At 31.6% G+C, this 22,602-nt stretch overlaps 2 protein-coding genes across 2 annotated transcripts; one reads left to right on the top strand and one right to left on the bottom strand.

Annotated features, from left to right (window-relative positions):
• The first annotated feature begins 8,066 nt into the window (after nucleotides 1-8,066).
• On the top strand, nucleotides 8,067-10,548 carry LOC114737411 (PRKR-interacting protein 1-like). The gene is made up of 2 exons (XM_028925335.1): nucleotides 8,067-8,586; nucleotides 10,252-10,548. Exons 1-2 carry the CDS (start codon nucleotides 8,344-8,346, stop codon nucleotides 10,519-10,521), a joined length of 513 nt encoding a protein of 170 aa, XP_028781168.1. The 5' UTR covers nucleotides 8,067-8,343; the 3' UTR covers nucleotides 10,522-10,548.
• A 448-nt stretch (nucleotides 10,549-10,996) lies between these two features.
• LOC114737383 (protein TIC 21, chloroplastic-like) lies at nucleotides 10,997-13,592 on the bottom strand. Its single transcript, XM_028925304.1, has 4 exons — nucleotides 13,230-13,592; nucleotides 12,720-12,977; nucleotides 11,594-11,797; nucleotides 10,997-11,333 (listed from the first exon to the last, which is right to left on the bottom strand). Exons 1-4 carry the CDS (start codon nucleotides 13,590-13,592, stop codon nucleotides 11,220-11,222), a joined length of 939 nt encoding a protein of 312 aa, XP_028781137.1. The 3' UTR covers nucleotides 10,997-11,219.
• Between the last annotated feature and the right edge of the window lie 9,010 nt (nucleotides 13,593-22,602).

Here is a 22,602-nt window from a genome sequence, read left to right as displayed (position 1 = left end):
AGGATGGGACACCAAAAAAAAGGAAAGAGAGAGACTGGAAAGAGAGAAACGGTTCAGCGGGAGACTCCTCTGAATGGGAGGATAGTAGAAGAGGAATGAGAAGGGTTTATAAGAAGAGGGCAAGTCAATACCTGACGCAGCCGGTTAACTGAAACAGGTAAGAAACGAGATGTGAACCGGTGATAGTGAGTTACCGGTTAGTATAGTTTACAGCTGGATAACGACCAGGTTTGGCCACGCGGGGCCGTGGGCAACGAGGGTTTCTGAGAATCCAACGAAATACTCGGCGGAATGAAACGCACCGGAGGGGTTCGTTGGAAGTTGAGGGATTTGGAGGATCCTGAATATTTGAAAAACTCGCGAAAAATTCCGTTTGGGTGTTTGCAAGAAGAGATATTTTGGGGATATTTTGAGGTAGAACTGTTCGGGATAAGCTCAGCTCGAGTGGGGCCAGGCTGGAGAGCATTACGTGAAGGATTTTAATTTTAGTTTTGGTGGAGAGAGAGAGAGAGAGAGAGAGATGTAATATAAATAGATAGGTATTAAATGGAATTTTTGAGAAGCACGAAGAGAGAGATGTAATATACTCTTCCGATGTTTATTATAAGACTCAATTTGATTTTTTATTTGGTCCTAATTATAAGACCCAAACCATTTTCTCTCTTATATTTATGCATTTTTTCCAAGATAATTCTTCTAATAATGATAGTTTTAGTCAATATACTTAATTAGCAAGGATATTTTAGGAATAACAACACTTATTTATTATAAATAACCAACTTAACTTACTTCTTTAATCTCCTCAAATAAATCAATTGGGTCTTATAATTAGGATCGGAGGAGTAAATAGATAGGTATTAAATGGAATTTTTGAGAAGCACGAAAGTGATGACGTGGAGAGGAAGAGATAGGGAATATAACTGACAATTTGTCAGTTACAGCTGGAGACTGAAGGCAGGTGACGACTTGACGAGGTTGTAACGGGCTACTCCCACCGACACGAGCCGGTCACCTACCCCACGAATTTTCAGTAATTTAACCTTTTGTTCCCTCCTATAAATTCCGGACTTCAAACGGAACGGAACTGCACAATTTGGAACCGCCAAAACTAACTCCTTTCCACTTTCCTTCTGCAAACCGGCTTTCCCCATAACACAGGCTAGGTTTGAAATTCTTCTTTCCTCGTCCAATTACTATAGAGGAAAGTAGCTTCTGATGCATAAATCTTCAATCATTAACACATTTGAAATACACACTCACCCCGCTTAGAAATTAACATTGGTCATCAAAATTGAGCGAAAGTGGAGCGTTGTTGTCACCTGACTACTTGGTGGAGAGCTTCACGTTTGGATGAGAATGGCTCCAAGCTGATGATTCGGATTGGGCAGCTTTTGAAAATACAAATTAACTTGTGATGTTGAAATTTTGTTTATATAGAGTAGTTCAAGTGGGTGATAATTAAAGTGTTTAACAAAGAATTAAAACTTACCCCAACATCACTTTGGCAGGCATGTGAGGCGGGTGTTGGAATCTGGCCATAGTGCGCGTGAAGGAAACAAACAGGTAAACGACAAAGTCTTTCTTTAAGGAACACATGTTGAGTAATTCAAAGTGATAATCATGGCCTTCGAATGGAGTGTTAAGGAACAAAATCACAGGCCACAATTATATAATTAGCAGAATTAGCACGTGGTTGAGAACCGTCCAGGATGTTTCATCAACAAATTTAATATTTGGAGCATAATAATATAATCCATCATCCCCCACGTTGCCGCTTTCATTAGCTCTTGAACTCGGAGACATGCTCGAAGCTTCCACACCCCGGTGATTCTCTCTTTTGCTTAGATGCAATCTTGTATTCCATCATATTTTTAATATAAAAAGTATTTCATTCATTTAAATGGATTAAAAAACAAAATTAATTGATTAATTATAACAAGTGTGATATAATCTCTTTAAAATATTCTCATAAAACATTATACTACCTCTATGTCTTAATACTACATCTAAGAGCTAAGTGATTAATTTGAGTAGATTAAAAAAATTAATTAAATTAGTTATTTGTAATAAATAAATTTTCTTTTCTAAAATATTCATACTAATCAAGTATATTGGTTAGAATTACTATTATCATAAGAACTATTTTGAGAAAAAAAAGATAAATACGATGGACAAAGTAGATTGATGTCTTATGTTTAGAATCAAAATAAAAGTCAAACAAGTTCTTATATTAAGGACCGGAGGTAGTATAAGAATTAGTGGACTAGTTTGAGTAGGTTAAGAAAATTAATTAAATTAGTTATTTGCAATAAACATGTATTGTCTTTTTTAAAATATTCTCACTAATCAATTATAATGGTTAGAACTATTATTATTACAAGGACTACCTTAAAAAATAGATAAATATGAAAGACAAAGTAGATTGAGGTCTTATATTTAGGATTAAAATAAAAGTCAAACAAGCTCTTATATTTTAGACAAGAGGTAGTATTATATATTAATTTATAAGTCAAGTCTGACAATTTTACTAGCTTGTACTACCTCCGGTTCTTAATATAAGATCTTGGTTGATTAATTATAAGAGATAGTTGATTAATTTGAAAAGATTAAGGAAGTAAATTGAGTTAGTTATTTGTCCTAAATAAGTGCTGTTTTTCCTAAAATGCCCTTACTAATCAAATGTATTGGTTAGAACTACTATTGTTAGAAAAACTACTTTAAAAAATATATATAAATATGAGAGACAAAGTGGATTGGAGTCTTATATTTAGGATCAAAATAAAAGTCAATCAAGGTCTTATATTAAGGACCGGAAGTAGTAGTATATTAATAATATGTTTGGTTCAGCAAAGGTACGTCTTTTGCCGCTAGAGCAAATAGCATTTGGCACTAGCAAAATTATATGTTAATGATTCAACTAATTGGTTTAGTCTTGGAATTTTATGGAAAAAAACTATATTAGTTATAATAATATATTTATATGTAATTTTTTGCTCATTGTAATTCAATTAAATATTTTTATGTCTATACATCATCTTTTTTTCATTACGTACCAAAAAAATTTATATCATCACCTTTACATTATATTCCATTTCATTTTATTATATTTCCTCGGATTCACTAAACAAAATAGGGTGTAAGAATAGCATGAAGTAGTCCTTAACAATTGTATTATTTATTGATAATATAGTTCTTCGAGTTGAGTGTTAATAATTAGGTTCAAGAAAAATTGCATGGCATTTGACATGTTAGATCTAATTTTGAATATTTTAAGATGATAATGTAATCAAGTAAAACTAACAAAAATAAAAGTAGCATGCCAGCTTGACTGTAACAATAACCGATTAAACTTGTTTGACCTAGAAGCAAATAAAAAAAAAAACTCCTAACAATTATTGTGAATAATCTACTCCTTCCATTTCATATGTAATCATTTTACCTATTACACGCCCATCAAGAAAAATGGTTAATTGGCTAATCGCCTATTTTTTTACTTTATCTTTTATTCATGCTACCAATGACTATTACAAGTAATTTTCATAGGCTTATTTGGATAGTTTTGACGGGAAAACATGGAGCTACTTTACAAAAATGACATTGTAATGTGAAATGAAAGTTGTATAATAACAACTATAATTACTACACTAATTCAAACCAAACCAACTTAATAAATAACTATTAAGAAATTATTAACATATTTATCTAATAATTTTATGATTGTTAATTAATTAGATTATTATTGAAATTGTACGCGAGGTTAAATTAAATATTTTTAACTCTTATATGTCTCATCTATATATCTGCATGTTTTTTCGTATCATCAACTGAAAAAAATGATTTCAACACATATTTACATTATCACCCCATTTATATGTATTTTTCATTAAAAAAGTTGATGACAAGTAAATTTTGTATTTTAACCCTCATAAACAGTGTCATTCTGACTTAAAACAATCGTATTCAAAATATTATATCAACAAATTTTATGTAAAAAAACAAATAAATTAGATCTCATTGAGGCTCAAAATCCTTTTTATTTTTTTCTTATAATACCGTATTTATCTTTTCATAAAAAATGCATGGTATCAAAGCCAATTGGGGCTTAATTTTATGGGGGAATCCCAGTTAAATCCAATTAAAATACCTAAATTTAAATTCAGGCTTATATTTTTAACAAATTCCTAATCAAGCCATGAGGTCTCATTAGAAATTTTTGAATATCATTGAATGACCAAAATGCCCCTCTTTAATAAAAAAAAAAAGATTGTTTTATCCCTCCTAAATAATTCATCTTCTCTTATGATTATTTTTTAGGATTAGAAAACACATAAATAATTTTATAATATTCAAAATTTGTATATATAACCAAAACCCTCAAAAATATTTTTCATTCAACATTTTAAATTATAATATAAGTACCCTTTAAATAAATATTTTGTATTTTCAGGTTGTGAATATTCATTTTTTAGATTTTAAAATATCTTAATTACAAAAAATATTTTAATTAAGTTGTTGCAAATTAACTTTTCAGGTTGCAATCCAATGTTTGCTTAAATAAATAAAACTAACTTAAATTATAAGAACATACTATTAAATATTTTTTTGTAATTATAATTTTAAGATCTTAAAATAAATATTTACAAACATAAATAAAAAAAATTATTTTAAGACTATTTATGTTGAAATTTAAAATTTTTTATTAAAATATCTTTGAAGCTTTTAGTTATGTATACAAATTTTAAACCCTGAAAAAATTTTATATGTTTTTTGGTTCTAAAATTAAGGGTGAATGGGCAAATTTAATGATTATAATATAAAAAAAAAAACACTAGGTTCCATGATAAAATATTGGGGACAAAAATACACATGAACATTTTAAAATAAGGCAAAAAATCACCTCTGTTAATTAGAGCAAACGTCTGTTACTTTTTTTTCTTGTGGGTTCCACTTATTCCATGTGTCATTCTTTAGTCCCATGCTCTCTCCTCCCTATGAATCCTCTCTTCCTCTCTCTTTCTTCTCTCCTCTGTCCCAATAAGGAATCAGAATTAATAAGTGAGTGAGTGATGTGGGGGTTTGATTGAAATTAGAGTAGAGTCTGTTGATCTCTTTGACGGGTTGGGGGCAGATGAATTTGACCGTGAAAGCCATCAATGGAGACAATAACCGTGGGTGATTAATATGCTCGATTTTCATCACGAATCTCTACTTGTCCTGACAGACATAAACGGTGAAGCAACTGTGCAAAACCACACTAGTCTGATATTTTTGGTGACGGCAAATATAGCTCCTTGAATCTTCTAAAACCTTTTCCTCACAGTTTGCATCAATGACGCCGATGATGCATGCATATATGGGAGGAGAAAGCTAGAAAGGAAAAGAATAAGAAGGTTGAGAGATCATGTATGAAGAAGTAACAAGTTCCTTAATTTATATATATAGTGAGAGAAGTATGAGGAATTTGATTCAAACACAAATGTTGACCCATTTTTCTACATTTAGAATTTTCTTGACCGTATCCCACACGCTATTGGGTGTTGAATTGTGAATTATGAGGTAAAAATCATGAATTCGATCGTTCTAAATTTGGCATGTTATTATTATTATTCAATGGCAATCAATCAATTACATATGTAATATAAGTTTTTTTATATTATCAATATGAAATACAATATATGAAGCTAGACACAAGGAGTCTTCTTTCGGTGGTGACAATGAGCGATGAGGTGGCTTTGGCAGTTCCGGTGGCAGGGAAGGCGGTAGATTCAGTGGCTTTAAGGATCCATGTGGAGGTCAATTCTAAAGGGAAAGAGAGAAAGGATGAGAAGGGGTTAGAGTTAACTCAAGATGAGAGATAAATGAAATAGACTAAGTATGACCCATTAAAAAGAGTAACGCTTGTTTAGAAAATTAATGTAAATAGTATTTTTGGTCTGTTTTGAAAAGTTTATTAGTATTTTTGCATCCCACATTTTATTATAGTGCCCGGTGCTCCTTTTTGATATTACAGTAAATTTGTCCCTTCATACAAAAATTAATCATAAGGGTGAAAAATCACCTGAGAGAAATAAATAATAATTTTTATTTTAATTAAAGAGAGGCATTTCAATCATTTGACAATATTCAAAAATTCTAAATTAGGACTCATGTCCTAATTAGGAATTTATTAAAAGTGTGTGCCTAAGGTATTTAAATAGGATTTTATTGGGATTTTTCCTAATTTCATTCACATTTATCCTTTTTTGATTTTATGTGAATAAAATTGATTTTCGTATAACTCTGATACCAGCTATTTGTTTTATCTAAAGGTGAAAATGAGATTTTGAGAGAAAATATGAGAAAGAAAATTTAAATCATATATAGAAATTTTTTTTAATAAGGACTTGATCTAAGAATAGTGGTTTTTGAGTGTCTTGATGAATTCCTTAATAGAGTGTCTATTCTTAATATCATGATAGATTGTGTTTCAGTTAATCTTATAGCAATTCATAACCTGCAATAATAAGTATTGCAATTCACATTCTGATTAATTAATCTTACAATAACTCGTGGCAATTTATACATACTTAATCTTGAAAGACTTTAAAATTTTTCTTTTTTTAATATAGATTGCATTGTTCCAAAAAAAAAATATTGATAACTAAACTATAATAGTTGAACACTCTCACAATAAATTATGAGGCTTTGTTTGTAGATAAGAAAATTTGAAAATACTAAGATAAAAAAAATCCACAATGCATAATATAACATTTTAAGCTAACTCTAACATATTGATAAGAAATTTATAGGAACATGGAATTTTTTTTCCTTTAATGGGAACAAGGATCTTTCAGTTACCTGATTCCAACTCCATTAAATTAATAATTTTTTAAAGAAATTTTTTTCTTATAGTTAAAAAATCAGAATCTTAATGTATTAATAGATTTTAGCGTCAAATTTGTCATTTCTCTCTTAATTGCTTTGCTATATCTGTCATATAAACGTTCTCATCATGTTATATCTTATAATCTCATTACTAAAGTTCATACTAATAATTAATATGGACTTGTACTAAAAATCTAAATAATTTTTCTAAGATTTGGTGGGATAGATGAAATAATATGAACTGCTTAATATAAATATATACAAAAAAACATGCATTTTAGCCTTTTAATAACATATGGATACTACTCCAAGAACACATGAAGTTGATACATCACTTGGCAGCATCTAAAAAAAAAAAAAAAAGAAACTAGGTTATAAATTAATTGGTGCAATTACCACTTTGCTAATTTAAAAGGATATTTTAGTCTTTTAACCACATTAGAAAATTTCTAATAAGACTTCTTGGCCTAATTAGAGACTTGCTAAAAGTGCAGGCCTTAATTTGAATTTTGATATTTCAATTGGATTTAATTAGGATTCTCCCTTAATATTAACATCGTTACACATAAAAAAACAAGATCAAAATTAAAATTCATTAAAAGCATAAAGATAAAAATTAAAACTCATCAAAAATATAGAACTCAAAATAAAAACTCACTAAAAGTATAGGAGTCAAAAAAAAATTATTGAAAATATAGAAAATAAAATTAAAATTTATTAAAAACATGAAAAGCAATTAAAATGCCTACCAGAAAACTATCTTGCCCGTGTAGCACTAACATGTAGGTTCCGTCCCGCCTCTTGTACCTAAAAACAAGAAAATTTGATCTACAATATTTGAATTCTATTTAGAAATCAATTTTTTTATTGTTGAATTTATTGTTAAAATTATAGGAGTAATGTTTTCAGAAGTATATTTGAAAAAACAACGAAACAAAATATAGGAATTAAACCCGTTATTTAACAGCGACACAATAAAATAAAAGGCAACTTTATTTTTGGCCTTGAAAATGCAACTTGTTTACACAAATTCTCCTCTGAAGAAGAGGCAATTCAAACCTCATCGCAGCCCTGAATTATCCATAGTTGTTTGGGCTTAGGCACAATTATCGACGCCTAAAATCCCAAATTCAATCATCACAGATCGGCCCCCTAACCTGAAAATGAAAAGAAATGGGGCAAAAAGGCCAACAATCTTGATTTCCGAAGCTGTTGAAATTTTTGTAGTCGAATATTGTTGATCAATTGGTGAAAGGTATCTCGTTTGGATTTTGGAATTTGATTTGGGAATTCTTTGAGCTTGTTTAATGCCAATGCATCAAATTTGGCTGCTATTGCTCGCGTTCGAGTGAGTGAATCGTGTGCTTTAGTTACTGCTCACCCTAGAAGAGCTCATCATCGAAGTTACGAGAAGCATTAAACGGAAATTGGGGTTTTTGTAGCTGAAAATAAAAAAATAGGTTTTGCGGTAATCCAGATATGTCGACGGGCAAACCTAAAGACGGTGATCTCCCGGTGGTTTCGGTGCCGGAGAAGTCGAAACCGCCGCGTCCGCCGGCAACAGCAGTATCCAATGCACTTGTGGAATATACTCCAGTTGGTTTCAAGGAGGAAGAAGAGGACCTTGAGGTTAAGCTACGACGTATTATCGATAACGTGCCTGTCCGAGTCAGCAACACGTCTGGAAGCTCTGCCGGTTCCGGCTCCGGTGACTTTCATCAGGTAAATCTTCCAATTAGTTTAGCTGTTCGAAGCACAGTAAAATTGTTCTCCAGATATTCCTTCCAGGACTTCTCTTTTGTACTCTAGTTGGTGCTGAGGGAGTTTAGTATGGTAGTGAGAATGCATATTACTGTTAGTAGTTGCTTAGAGGAAATGAAATTAACATTATAGTACTGATAATCGCTTACTATTATCCAGGCTAGTATAGCCTACACCGAATCTTCATGTTTGATGGCATGTGTAGCTCACCAAACCTGTCAATGAACCTATTGATGATAAATGCAAAGGGGCATTACGTCAATTATGCCCTAGTAGAATGTAATATGTAGATCATAAAAGCAATTCAAAGTGATGCTGTAATTTTATCTACCACTTGACTCTTTGGTGAGGACTGATGTGCTGGTGATCAGGTTGATGCATTGGTGGAACACAAAATGTAAGGAGTTTCAGATAGGCACTGTACAGCAGTGGTAGTGTTAGAGATTTACCTTGTGATTGATTAGCACATAATGTGGCTGGCTGACGATATACAAGTGTTTGGGGATTAATATACAAAGTGTAGCTTCTACTTCAAAATGTTGTCCAAGAATGATAGACAGAATGAGTAGAATATAGAGTTTTATGGATAGTTGAGTAGTAGGAACTATTATATAAGATAAACTAATGATATTTATGCTGAATGGAAAAGGTAGGGCACTTATTTAGTATTCCTTCAGTCCTAAATGTAAGATCCATTTTGTAGTATAGTTTACACTGCAAAATAGGTTTTGCATTTAGGAGTGGAGGAGTATTTGAATGTAAACCAATTGGGAACAACATCGATAAACTTTTGTTCTAGATGTGGATTCTCTGTGTTAGCCAGGGCTTTTTAAAGGGGTTCTTGATTTCTGCCACAGAAAGGGTGTGATTCTGCAAGGTTTCTTGGTTTAGATTTGTTTCTGAAGAATTTTGAGCTGTGAAGTCTGATTTAGTTAGGGACTGGTGCTAAACCTTCCCCAAACCGACTAGGCCATGAAAACCCTCCCTATACATAGTTTGATTTTATTATCATTTGGTATTAAATGTGGGCATGCTGATCGGATCAAAATGATATGGACATGGACACATTCATACGTCAAACTCAAATATATAGCAACCATAACATGACATGATATACATATATCTTGTCATATCTGCTATATTCAAATCCTACTTCTTAATGCTTTCTGTTTAATGTTATACTTTTATTGAAGAATATGAACAGCGTTATCTTGTATTCTAAGTACCTTGCACTATTTTCCCCCAGGAAAATCTACTAGATAGAAAGATGTTGAACTGTACCGTTCAGATTATTTATGCACCACATGAACATTAGTGGAGCTGTAAATTTGGATTTCCTTGTTTATGGGGTCAGCTGTGTCCAGTGCAAATTTGAGCCCAAGAAAAGAGCTCCTTTTTTTCTTAGTCTTACATGTCTATGCAACGCGTCAAATACATGACAATGAGTGTGTCTGTGCTCTATAAATCCCGTAGTCCCTATTATATTCAAGCAGATGCATTAAAACGCTTTATGTGGTATATCCTTGCATGCATGTGCTGATAGTTTATCATATGTTAACTTGTTGGGAAGCTCGAAAGGTAACAACTATGTTCTTATTTCCCGTTTTCCTTAACTTCTTCCAACAGTATCGACAGATGAGACGGAAAGAGCAAGATAGACTTGCGAGGATGGAAGTTGATTATCAGAAAAGGAAAGAACTGGCAGAGTTTACAATGAGGAGGGAGGAAAGGTTAAAAGCTGCTGAAGAGCGAACAGCAAAGAAGCGATTGAAACGTCAAAAGAAAAGGCAAAGAAAGAAGGAAAAGAAGAGTAAATCGAATACTGGAGAACAGCAGGAACAAAAAGAAGGATCTTCGGACGAGGGGGACTCAGATAATGACGAGGAGGCAACATAGTAAAGCATGCCTTGGCCGTACTTTAATGCTCGAAATATTGTTGTAAGCTACATCTTAGATGGCCACATTCATTTAAAGTTTTGAACATACAGTCTTGGGACTTGATTGAGTTTTCCAGGTATTGTATTTTGTTTTGAGATGAAATCTTTGTGAGACTAATGGAGGGCCATGGGATTGTGTAATTTTTGCCTCTACGTTTCCCACTTCTCGAGAACCACGACTGCGCTCTGTTGATTCACTACTCAACCTCTTTAGATGTGAAAAGAAATTTTGAGCACTTTGATGGATCATTCAAGTCAGAGCGTGCAAATAGTGAGAGTTTTTAACTTAATCGTAGTTTGCATAACAAAAATTACAACAAAAAACAGGAATAAATTCACGATGCCGTACTTATTTTCCCTTTTCTGTTTATGCCGTAGCACTCATTTAGTCATTTTCCATCTTAATAGTTCTACATGTACATAGGACATAGCGGTGCAAAGATACAAAGCTCTTCAGTCAAAATTTTATTCCTCCTTATGGCTACAGAAACAGGTTCACCAAAGACTTAAAATACAATACACAACCGATCAATCGCCTAACAAGAGGATCTCACAACCCTCGAACTAATATAATAAACATTCATTAAGGAAACAAACCCTAAAGAGTGAGGAGATACTTCGACTATAATTCACATCAAACACAACACAAGCCAAGCCTCACGCAAGCTTTGGGATTGGAATAGTTTCTGATGTTGGTAGCGTAACTGAACGCAACAATTCCAGCGAGAAAACAAGCCCCAGGAAATGAGAAAGGATGGTGTTTGCTGAAGCCTGTAGATCAACCAAGAATTACAACGATGTAATAACAAATGGCTTAAATGCTTAAAAGATACCCATGTTTCTTGAAGACTAGTTCCGAAAGGCATCAATAAAGGGACAGAGTTCAGAGCGGAAATTTCTGTATCATGTTTATAGGATTCAAGAACCAGACTTAAAATTGTGCACTAGACTTGACAATAAATCCCACCAAAAAATAAACTGCAAATGGCGAATGCAGAAAGGATTCTTGAGATCAAATCAATGTGCCATACCTGCACTAAAAAGACATCCAGAGCAAGGACAGGGCTGAATCCAGGAGACATCCCTGAGTAATATGGACTGGCCGAGGAAGTGAGAGCCTTTCCAACCAAAGCTCCAACTGTGGCTTGCATGCCAAGAATAGCGGCGCCCATTCCCAAGAGGTTCAACACTATACCGTTTTTCAAACTTTTCACAACATCAGCACGAGGAGGGGCCTGAAAGCTCAAGTAGGAAGTAGTGAGGGAGAGGACGGAATAAGAACTCACTATGAAGACAAGGACCACCTAATATCACCATCTATGACCAAAGTCCGCAAGTTAAAGCAATATATTATCGCAAACACAAAATGTAAATTGTGGTGATCTATCCAGATAGCTCTACTTCAAGTCCTATAAATAAATTGTTGAACATAACACAATTAATTCAATATGGATATTATGGCCTATGGGCAAACAGTAAGTGCATATCAACTTGAGGACCCATTTAACTTAAAACTTCAAGAAACTTCAAGATATCATGAGTTTAAGTAGAGAAAACAACAGAATTCATGTCCAGCTTAATGTCAGTGACTTCTCGATCATCTCACCATGACTGACAGACCTTGACACTGTTGGGATGCACCGATCCTTCTGAGCACGAGTTGAGGTTGGAGAAATTTAAATAGGAACGAAAATCTTGGAAGTTTGTTAATGTAAGTATTGACAGATTTACCGGGATCGAAGTTCAAAGTTAAAGGCTAATGCACTTTCTTAGTTCTCAGTCTTTTTTCATTCTTTACTCCCTTGGAGAGGAGCATGTAACACCAGCATATGTCATGACAGATATGATAGCACTGATGTTCGTGTTTGGAACACAGAAAAGGAATTGTCGAGTAAAAATCATTCTGAAACTCAATTTAGTGAAGGGCTGTAAGAAAATGTGGGAAGGCAACAAACGACACTCCACAGATATCACTAAAAACGACAATTACAAAAAGCATCCAAGAAAAGAAAATTGGATTTAAAACAATTTTATATCATGGTTGAGCGTTGTTGACATTGAAATTCATGCACAAGAGTCAACAGAGATCCACCACTGAAAATGACTTCAATCTTGAGAACTTCAAAAGCAGCTCAAAATCAGTAATATAAACACTACCTTTGTTGGCTCATTGGCAGTTCTTCGAAGCTTACTTGATAGCCGAATATATCTGAATGACCAGAATACAGAAATGAAAGCAGCCACTAATCCACCAGAGGTAGCATAAAAGGTTGCCGGTGAAGTAACCTTGCCTGTGATAACAACGGAAAATGATAGTATGACAGCAGCCACCACCGTGCAGGCTAGCTGGCCCCAAAATCCTAAACTTCCCAAACGCTTAAAATACCTCGCTGTCTTCTCTAGCCTCTTTGAAACCTACAACAACGAAATCAAGCTTCCGCTGTGGTTACATATAAAAGATAAGCAATGCCAATGCGAAGAGCATTTTTTCTTAAAAAAAGTTCTACTCATTTTCAAGAACATTAACTTAAAGGGATCAGAAGGAAAGTTTTATGAACTGAAGTTACAAGAGACGTTTAGCCTTTGAAAGGAAATCACTTCGCTCACAGTATAACTCAGAATCATGCGGAAGTCAACTCATTGAGCACACGCAAGGAATTCACAAACCCCCATTTCAGATAGAGAGAGAAGAGGATGATGAGAAAGAGAGAGTGCCTGAGCAAGTTTTGATTCTTCTGATTCATGATCGGCCGGAGTGGAAGGGGAAGAACCTTGGGAATAAGATTTTGCAGAGAAGGAGAGTTTCGCTGGTCCATAAAGAGCATCGACAAAGCAATAAGGAAAAGAAGATGAACATGATGTCGAAGGTTGACGAGATTGAAGAAGGACGAGAGACGGTGGGGAAAAGCAATTTCGCCGCAAATTTAGACGGTAGAGATGAGGAGCTGAGCCGGACGAAGCCTCCGCCGAATCCGCAGAGGCCACCGTGAAACTGCCGACGGAAGCCGGCGGTAGAAGTAGCGTCTGCATTACAAATGAAAGAAGCGAGAGCTGGCAGAGTTGTTCGTCAGTCACTTCGGAAGTTTCAGATTTTTCAGCTCGGACTCGTGTTGGTAAGTAGCCGTGAGTGGGCCGTTTGGGTTGGAGAATAAAGGCCCAATCATACCAGTAAAATCAATTGGCCCAAAACTTGAACTCAACTGGATGAGCCCGTTTTCTGAGCCCATTATGGTCCAGATGAATGATTCTCATGAGAGTTGAGCCCATTATGTACCCAACACAGTCCTTCCGTTCTATTTACAAGACATTTTGAGCATCTTTTTACAGAAATCATGGAAGGCCTGAAAATGCATTAACTTCAACTAAAAATTAAAAATCTTCAAGTTATCATCAAGTTGTTGGTTGAGATGCTAAGCAGTTTCACTCTTATAAGGAGGAGAACACAGGTTGGAATACCAAGAAACATACTTGTTGGAAGGGTTTTAACCTTAACACTCTCGATCTGATGGAGATTAGTCTCAATTTCAAAATGGCTTGAAGACACTCTCAATTATATTCGGAAAAAAAATCTCTAAGTTTGCATATGTTAATTGCATGATTGTGAAACTGACGACCCTCACTGGGAAAACATAAATACAGTATATTGAATAAAGGCGAAATAGGGGGAAAATTAAAGTAACAAATAGCCGTTTGATGCTTTATATAAAGTAAAAAGGGCCAAAGAAATATAAGTGTTAAAAAGTTATTAGTAGTATGTGCAGAATTATACATAAAGTAATGGCACCAAAGAGAGTAGTGTTATAAAAGGGGGAATTCATTTTAGACGCTCATCATCAAATCGTCCCGTGTAGATCAAAATCAGACGGTCCATATATTTAATATGACTTTATTTTGATATGTCTAATAGTTCAATACTTCAATGTGCACAAAATCAAAAATAAAGATTATCTATTAACTATTAGTATTTAAAAATAATTATTTTTATTTAAAAATTATCAGTTGAAAATTTTAAACCTTGACAGTAGAAACTGTTTCTGGATTATACGGATCTCATTACTATGATCAATAGCGTAATACCACGGTGTTTAATATAAAAGTTACTTAGCTAATTTAAGTAAATTAAAAAATTAGTAAAGTTGACAAATATGAGTTGATTTTTTTAAGTTAATTATGACTATTACTGGATGTCAACTCTTAAACATATATGTGTAATCAATAGGGATATTTTAAAGAATGAATTACAAATCTGAGAGATAAAATTGATTAAGATATTATATTTATGATCAAATTATATTCCCAACTAGCTATTATATTAAGTACAGAAAATGCAGTATATCAACATTCAAACTGATTCCATAAAAAGTAGCTTGTTGAGGAAGGTTTTCCGTTGGGGTTGGGAGGGAGGGAGTGTGAAGGGATGTGTAATGCGGAAGGAAAACACAGAAAAGAAGGTTACGACTAATTCTAAAGAGAAAAAAGGCAAAGGATTCTGAAGGCTGTTATCATGATTCGTTTGAACTATGAGGAGCAGAGATATGGAGAAAGAAAGAAATAGAGAAAAAGCAAAGGTCCTTCGTCTTTAGAATATCTGGTGCATCCCATTCCTACGTACGTTTTCTTTAACTCTTTTCACAGGACAATGCTGGTGTGCTGCCCACCGAAAGGAGATTTTTTCCCAAAAACGGCTCACCCTTTTTTTTTTTTTTTTTTAAATACTGCTTTCTCTTTTTCATGAATACTAAATAAACTTAATTTGTGCACATTTATTTGTAGAGGAGACACAATACCGATTACTATCCCACTAAATATTTCTATTTTTTATCCTTAATATAAAAATTAATTAAGAATTATATTTGATTTAAAATATAAGACCTTAATTCATTTTGTCTTTCAAATTTATAATTTCTTCCCCAATGTATCTTTATTGATTATATGTTAAGAGGTTTTTATCTAATAATAATCATGATTAAAATGGTACTTTAAAAAATCAAGTTATATTTATTACAAGTAATTAATTTTTGTAATATACTCCCTCCATTCCTTATTATAAGAAACATTTTATGCTTATAGCATGTTCCTATATATAAAAGACATTTAAAAGTTGTCTCTACTTTTTTGTGTTAATTTCTTATTTTACCTATATTTATTGTCTTTAACTTACACTCTTTCTCCTTCCCACTTCTCTTTCTTTTAATAATTTATTATTGTTCTCTCTCATGCTCTCTCTCCTTATTAATGAGGGTATTTTTGGAAAAAAATTATACTTTTTACACATTGATTGTTTTTAACTAATTTTAACTGTTTTTTTAATCAACATAATTCGGTTATTCGTCTCTTATAATAAGAAACAGAGGGAGTATTTAAATTAGTTAAGTTGATTTTCTATTAAGAAGGGGATAATATTACAAAGTACAGCTTTCATGTACTCTTTATATGTTTATTAGGGAAAAAAAGTAACATTATTAAAAGACGATGATATCTTTCTTATAAAATTGAAGTACTGAAAGAGTTTTTTTTATGTTGATTAATAAAATAACTGACGTAATAATTAAACTATCACTGTAGGGGTGGTTTGGGAGCCCTCGAAAACACTTAAAAAAAGTGTATTTATGCAAATAGTGATAAAATTTATCTCGTATACTTATTTCAAATGTCGTAAAGTTATTTTGAAAAAGTTAATTCTAATAACTCATTTGAGGATAAAGCAACGTGGTATTTATTTTTAGCGAGTCTTAACTAAAAGCGACCAACATAATAACACATTTTAAAATTTAATGAAAATAATTGCCCCGTTAACTTTTAATTTCTTTTGTTGGCATTATCTACATATCCAGCTTCTAAAATTTATAGAAACTTTATCTTATATTTATACGCACGCGCGCGCACACATATATATAAGTATATTGTGTAACTGTTACCTCAAAAAGTTATAATTTGCCCTTCAAGTTATGAGAAATTTTAACACAAACTTTCTAGATATTTGAACTCTGGGATTGCCCCTCCCATTAAAATTTGAAGCCCCTAAAAATCTAATACTCTACTGATCCTTAATATAAAACTTATTTAACTAATTTAGTTAGATTAAGAAAGTTAAGTAAGTTAGTTAATGATAAGAAATGTGATTTATTTTTCCTAAAGCACCATAATCATCTTTCTTAATACCCTCTCTCCATCTTCTATTTAATTATGGTTGAGGGAGTATTTATAGAGGTAATTTAGAAAAAATTGATAAATATGATAAATAGGTCTTATATTTAAAATAAAAACTAACTCAACAATTGACTCTTATATTAAGTAACGGAATAGTACTTAGAAAAAAGTTGTATATTCATGCATGTATCTGGAAGCAATCCTCATCATCTTCTGGTAAACCTGATGAACAAAGTTTGCGTAGGACTATTCCTTATATGATCCTCGGACACCTCGTCATCAAACTTTGCCTAACATACCCCCATTTAATGATGTCTGTTTGTGAACATAACATGCCCTCAGGCCTCCATCCACGCGTATCTTTCTCGTGCTTCCAAGTAATTGAGTTTGAGTGCCAATATATCTTTTTTAATTAAGAGAATAATGATGATTAATTATACAGTTAATCATGATTTGTTGTAGTTAGTTATCTTAATTACTAAATGATTTGGTCACTATTACATGAACCCTGTAATTAAATGTGTAAATCAATTGTAATATGCTCCTCTAAATTATTTGCTTATATTTTTTACTTTATTAATAAAATAAATTCTTAATCTAAGAACTATTTAATTAAGTAACAAATATGATATGATTTTTCTAAAATATTCTTATATAAGTGTATTATTAGATTGCATATCACTTTACAAGATAAATGTAAATTAGTTTGATGAAAATGATAAATATAAAAAATTGAATAGATTAAAGTATTACATTTAAATCAAAAACCGATTTCTTAACCACCTCATACATTTAATAATCAATGGTTGATTTTTTTAATCATGATTTGATTACGTTGTTAATAAAACTTAAAATCTACCATATGTACAGTCACGAGACAAATAATAGTTAATGACGATAGGCAGATAGCTAGGTAGGGATGGAAGGACTTGAAAGTTGAAACCCGTGACATTTTGTATCCTTGACAAACATGCTCACAAGCTGTGCTATTCCCCACTCAATTACTTTATAAAGAATCTTTTACCTTTGTCTTGTTAAACAATAATAATAATAAACACCTGTATGCATCTGCAATCTTTGGTACTTTGGTACAAGAAAAGCGCAGACAAGAAAATCAATTTAAAAAATTAGAAAAATGAGGTTAAAAATTTTAGATTAATTTTGCTTGCTTTTTTATTTTATATATTTTTTTATCAAAATTTTATAACTCTATTTTTTAATTTTTTAAATTAAGCTCATTGAAACCTTTTTTCTTCCTTTCCCTTCCCTTCCAATATCCTCATACAAAAGATGGACTTTTTTTTTTTCCCCGGGAATGGTGAAAATGAGAAGGAAGGTACCTATTTTCTTTTGTTAATATATACACATAAAGTAAATCGTTATGGATTTCAATCTGAATTGATTGAGAATTTATCATTTGAGAGTCATGCGGTCAAGTTACAAGTGGTTGTTAATTAAATAATTACATGGCTGGTCAAATAAATAAATAAATAATTACATGACCATATTATTCATATGTGTAATATTCCAACAAATAAGCTGATCACTGTTCAGATGAAGAAAAAGTAGACCTTAAAAAAAATAGATAACAGAGAGACCAAAATGGTTGGTAGCTCTCCATACATTAAATTTAAAACAATAAATCTAACGAAATACATCAAAGGCATTTATCTCTATTCTGTTTCTTTATTTTCTTCAGATAGTACTGTCTCTAATAATGCTATGTTGAAATGCGTTTCTTTAGGATTTCATCAAGTCTGGAACATGACAAAACTAGCGTCAAGTTAAATTCACATGGAACCACAACACCTGATGAACTGTGACACTGCATTATTTGTCTGCACACACACACACATACTATCTACCTCTTCATCTTGGACAACGTTCTTAATTAGTTAATACTCCTCCGGTCCTAATTATAAGACCCAATTGACTTATTTGAGGAGATTAAGGAAGCAAGTTAAGTTGGTTATTTATAATAAATAAGTGTTGTTATTCCTAAAATATCCTTGCTAATTAAGTATATTGGCTAAAACTATCATTATTAGAAGGATTATCTTGGAAAAAAATGCATAAATATAAGAGACAAAATGGATTGGGTCTTATAATTAAGACCAAATAAAAAGTCAAATTGGGTCTTATAATAAGAACCGGAGGAGTAGCATAATTAATTATAAAACATTTTAGTTAATAGTATAATTAATTATATAACATTTTAGTTTTGAAGGTCCCATGTGATGAAACTTGCCACTTTTCTCAAATTGCAAGCATGCTTCTGAAGAAGATCTGTGAACCTCACATTATATTATTTTAAAATTACTATGTTACATATATGTGTGTGTATCTCATGTATTCCATCCTCAAACAACTAAGCTCGTGATTGAGTGTAAAATATTGGGACCCTGGTCTTGGGATTTGGATTTTCTCTTTTAATTTCCTCGTAGCTTCCTTTTGATTCCCCTTAGCTTTAATTAAATGTACAAGACACAGTGAGATATTGAAATATATCACATACCATGACGAAGAAAAATGCATACATACATATATGGATATATAAATAAATATATAATTGCAAATTGCAACAGTATTGGCCAGAGGTGAAATTTCATTTAATATTTTGGATCCACATGAGAGTCTCTCTTCATTGTTGCGTGGTCCAGAGTTCATGGAGCAGTTAGACCTAAATTGACTAGAAATTTAGGGAGACATTAGACAATGGGACAAGTGGATTAATTTTTTTCACGTATATTAATTAATATTAACATATATAATAATAGTATATATATATAATGATAAACAACTGAATGAATTTGGATTCCTTGAAATTATATCAAATATATAATATTTTTTATGCTTCGCATTTAAGGTATCATATGGTATCGGAGATGTTAGGAAGGGAAGTACGCTTTCTTTGAAGTACGTGAGCGATTTGCTCCTGCTTATTTTAATTAAAAAAAATTACAAGTCCTCAAGATATTGGGGAGCTTGAAAAATAATAACTTTCTGAGTAAAATGTTAGGAAATTATTTCTTAAGTGTTTTATGTTAATGTTACAAAACAAAATACCTTCCCCCTAAACCTAAAATAAGGGTATTTATATCTTTAACATGAAAAATTAGTATAAATAACTTCTACAAAAATTCAATATGATTAAGTAAGTGATGTTTTCTGAAAAAATAATTACTTTTGAATAAAACTAAAGGTAATTTAAGAGTTAAAAACTACACCTGCCCTGGACCTGGACTAAAGCTTTTGCATTTACCTATGGACTCATCTTTTTTATTTGTGGATTTCAGTCTTTCACTTTTCCAAAGGCTAATGTGTCCAAACGCTCATTTCCGACTTTGGTGCTTCATGTCTTCTCTTTTACTTTATTTTTCTTACTGACCATATAATTGAGCTGCAGATTCTGAGATACCCCATCCTCACATTAGTATTAAAAAAAAAAAGAGAAAGAGACAGAAAATAAATTATACGTCTTAGATAAAAAAAATTAAATACAAACATGTCTCTGAATTTTATTTAATAGATATCAAGAGCTTTAACATCTTTTTTTTTTTTTTTACCAGCATCAAGAGCTTTAATATCTACTACAAAGTTTGACTAATAAATGATATAATCCATCTCTCAAATATAAAATCTGATATCTATAAGAACTGAGTAATATTAAATGAAATTCAAGAACTTCATTATATTTAATTTTCTTATTTATGACTCATAGATTAATTTTTTCTGAAAAATTTCCAAAAAGGTGAGTTTAGTTTATTTCTTTCTTAATTAAACAGACAATAAAAATATTTTTCAAATGAAGGCAGGGTGATACAAAAAGACGGCATGTAGCATGTACGTACATGCAACTTTTTTCAAGGAAAAATTGTAATAAGGTATCACCAAAAAGAATTAAATACAAAAATGTCTCTTGAAATAATTAAATTATTTTGAAGTCTCAAGAAGACTTCATTACAAGAGGTTTTATTTGTTTAATTATTAAATTTTTTCCCCTAAAATATGCTGTGACAAGTGAAAAAGCAGTTATTAACAATTTAAGATATAATAATTAACAATTATAGCGGCAAATATTAATAACACATTTTCTTACTACCTCACAAAAATGTAATGCATGAGTTGTTAACATCTACTATGATAGTTATTAATCGTTTCACCTTAAGTTATTAACGACTGCGTTTTCAGTTGTTAATGTATACTTGAAAAAAAAAGACAACTTGATAATTAAACAAATACTTCTTCGATCCTTAATATAAGACCCATTTAATTAATTTAATTAGATTAAGGAAGTCAAGTAAATTAGTTAATTATAAGAAATGTGACACGTTTTTCCTAAAATACCATAATCATCTTTCTTAATACTCTCTCTTCCTCTTTTACATGATTATGGTTGAAGGAGTATCTATAAGGGTAATTTAGAGAAAATTGATAAATAGGAGAAATGGGTCTTATATTTAGGATCAAAACTAACTCAACAATTAGGTCATATATTAAGGATCGGAGGAGTATAATTTATTGTAATGAGACCCCTTGAGACTTCAAATTAATTTGATAATTTAAAAAAATTATATTTAATTCTTTTAGGTGGGACTTTATTGTAATTTTTCTTTTTTTAATACTTATTTAATTTTTTTCTATATTCAATTCAGATATTAATCTAACTTTTGCGGGATCACTGACAACACTAATGCAAGAAATGGAATTTTAACTCACTTGTGTGTCTCGTAGCATAAATCAGATTCCCCTCTATTTTCTCTGTTACTGAACACTGATGATTTTTTTTGGTCCAATACTGAACACTGATGATTAGAGGCCTCTGAAATAATCGCCTTGTAGATTATGACTAATGCAAATTTTTATATATTGATGTGATATTAAATAAATAAAAAAAAAGAAAATAATAAAATATCTTGAAAAATGTTAAATGGTGGGGCGAATTTTAAAATTCCAATTCAGACATTTACACTATTCTAAAATTTTTAAATCTTACCAAATTACACAAATGCCCTTCAATATTTTTATTTTACTTTTTTTTTCAAAAAAATAGTGCACCTTAGCACTTATAAGTAGTTTTCAGCCACCAGAGCTCTAACACTGTTGACCTTACAGGTGGCCAGCTACCATAGTTCCGACAACGTGTCACTGGAACTACAGTGATTAGTCATCAAAACTTTGGTGACTTTTTTTTTTTTAATGTATTGACTATCTTTTTTTTAGTTATTAACTATATTTATTCTTAGAACTCTGATAACTATTTTTGTTTAACTAGTGACTACTCTAGTATTACGATTAACTATTTTCATTTTTAAAAATTTGATAATTATTCTCTTTAACTATTAACTATTCTAGTTTTGTTATTGATTATTTTTATTTCAAAAATTTAAAAAATACATTAAGTACTGTTAGATATCTGGTGACCACTTTTTATTTAATTATTTATTATTTTGTGTAATTAATAGTTATACAAAAATACTCATCAGAACTTTAAAAACAAAAATAATTAATAGTTAAATTAGAGTAGTTGATAGTTATATGAAAATAGTCATTAGAAGTAAGTACAATATTGTTATTTTACAATATTTTAAAATTTTAAAATAATACAAAAAATTTAATTTAAAATCTTGAAATTCACCTCTCTACATTTTTTTAAAACATTTTTGAGAATTTTTTTTTTGGGTAAATAAAAAGGCGGTGCCACCGTCAAATAGTGCACCGTCCTCCTCAGGCAGCTCGCTCCTGTTCCTTTCCATGCTGTATTATTTTCTTATTATTATCCTAGTCCCTTGTCTAATCTGCTCTGTACAGTGTACACTTTGTCTGCTCTGCTCACAGAAAAGGCCCTTCCTTTAACTAATTTAATCCTTTCTCGCTGCTAAAAGGATTT

The sequence above is a fragment of the Neltuma alba genome, unplaced genomic scaffold (assembly GCF_004799145.2).
Source record: "Neltuma alba isolate B1F8T4 unplaced genomic scaffold, ASM479914v2 tig00013437_pilon, whole genome shotgun sequence".
In the NCBI taxonomy this organism is placed as follows: domain Eukaryota; kingdom Viridiplantae; phylum Streptophyta; class Magnoliopsida; order Fabales; family Fabaceae; genus Neltuma; species Neltuma alba.
This window is presented reverse-complemented; position numbering and strand designations above follow the sequence as displayed.

Excerpts from the sequence above, each read along its gene's own strand:
- LOC114737411 (XM_028925335.1), top strand. The coding sequence starts at position 8,344 with ATGTCGACGGGCAAACCTAAAGACGGTGATCTCCCGGTGGTTTCGGTG. Across the intron at positions 8,587-10,251 it reads GCTCCGGTGACTTTCATCAG|TATCGACAGATGAGACGGAA; the intron begins GTAAATCTTCCA and ends TTCTTCCAACAG.
- LOC114737383 (XM_028925304.1), bottom strand. The coding sequence starts at position 13,592 with ATGCAGACGCTACTTCTACCGCCGGCTTCCGTCGGCAGTTTCACGGTG. Across the intron at positions 11,798-12,719 it reads CTGCCAATGAGCCAACAAAG|GCCCCTCCTCGTGCTGATGT; the intron begins GTAGTGTTTATA and ends TTGAGCTTTCAG. Across the intron at positions 11,334-11,593 it reads TGGATGTCTTTTTAGTGCAG|GCTTCAGCAAACACCATCCT; the intron begins GTATGGCACATT and ends GTTGATCTACAG.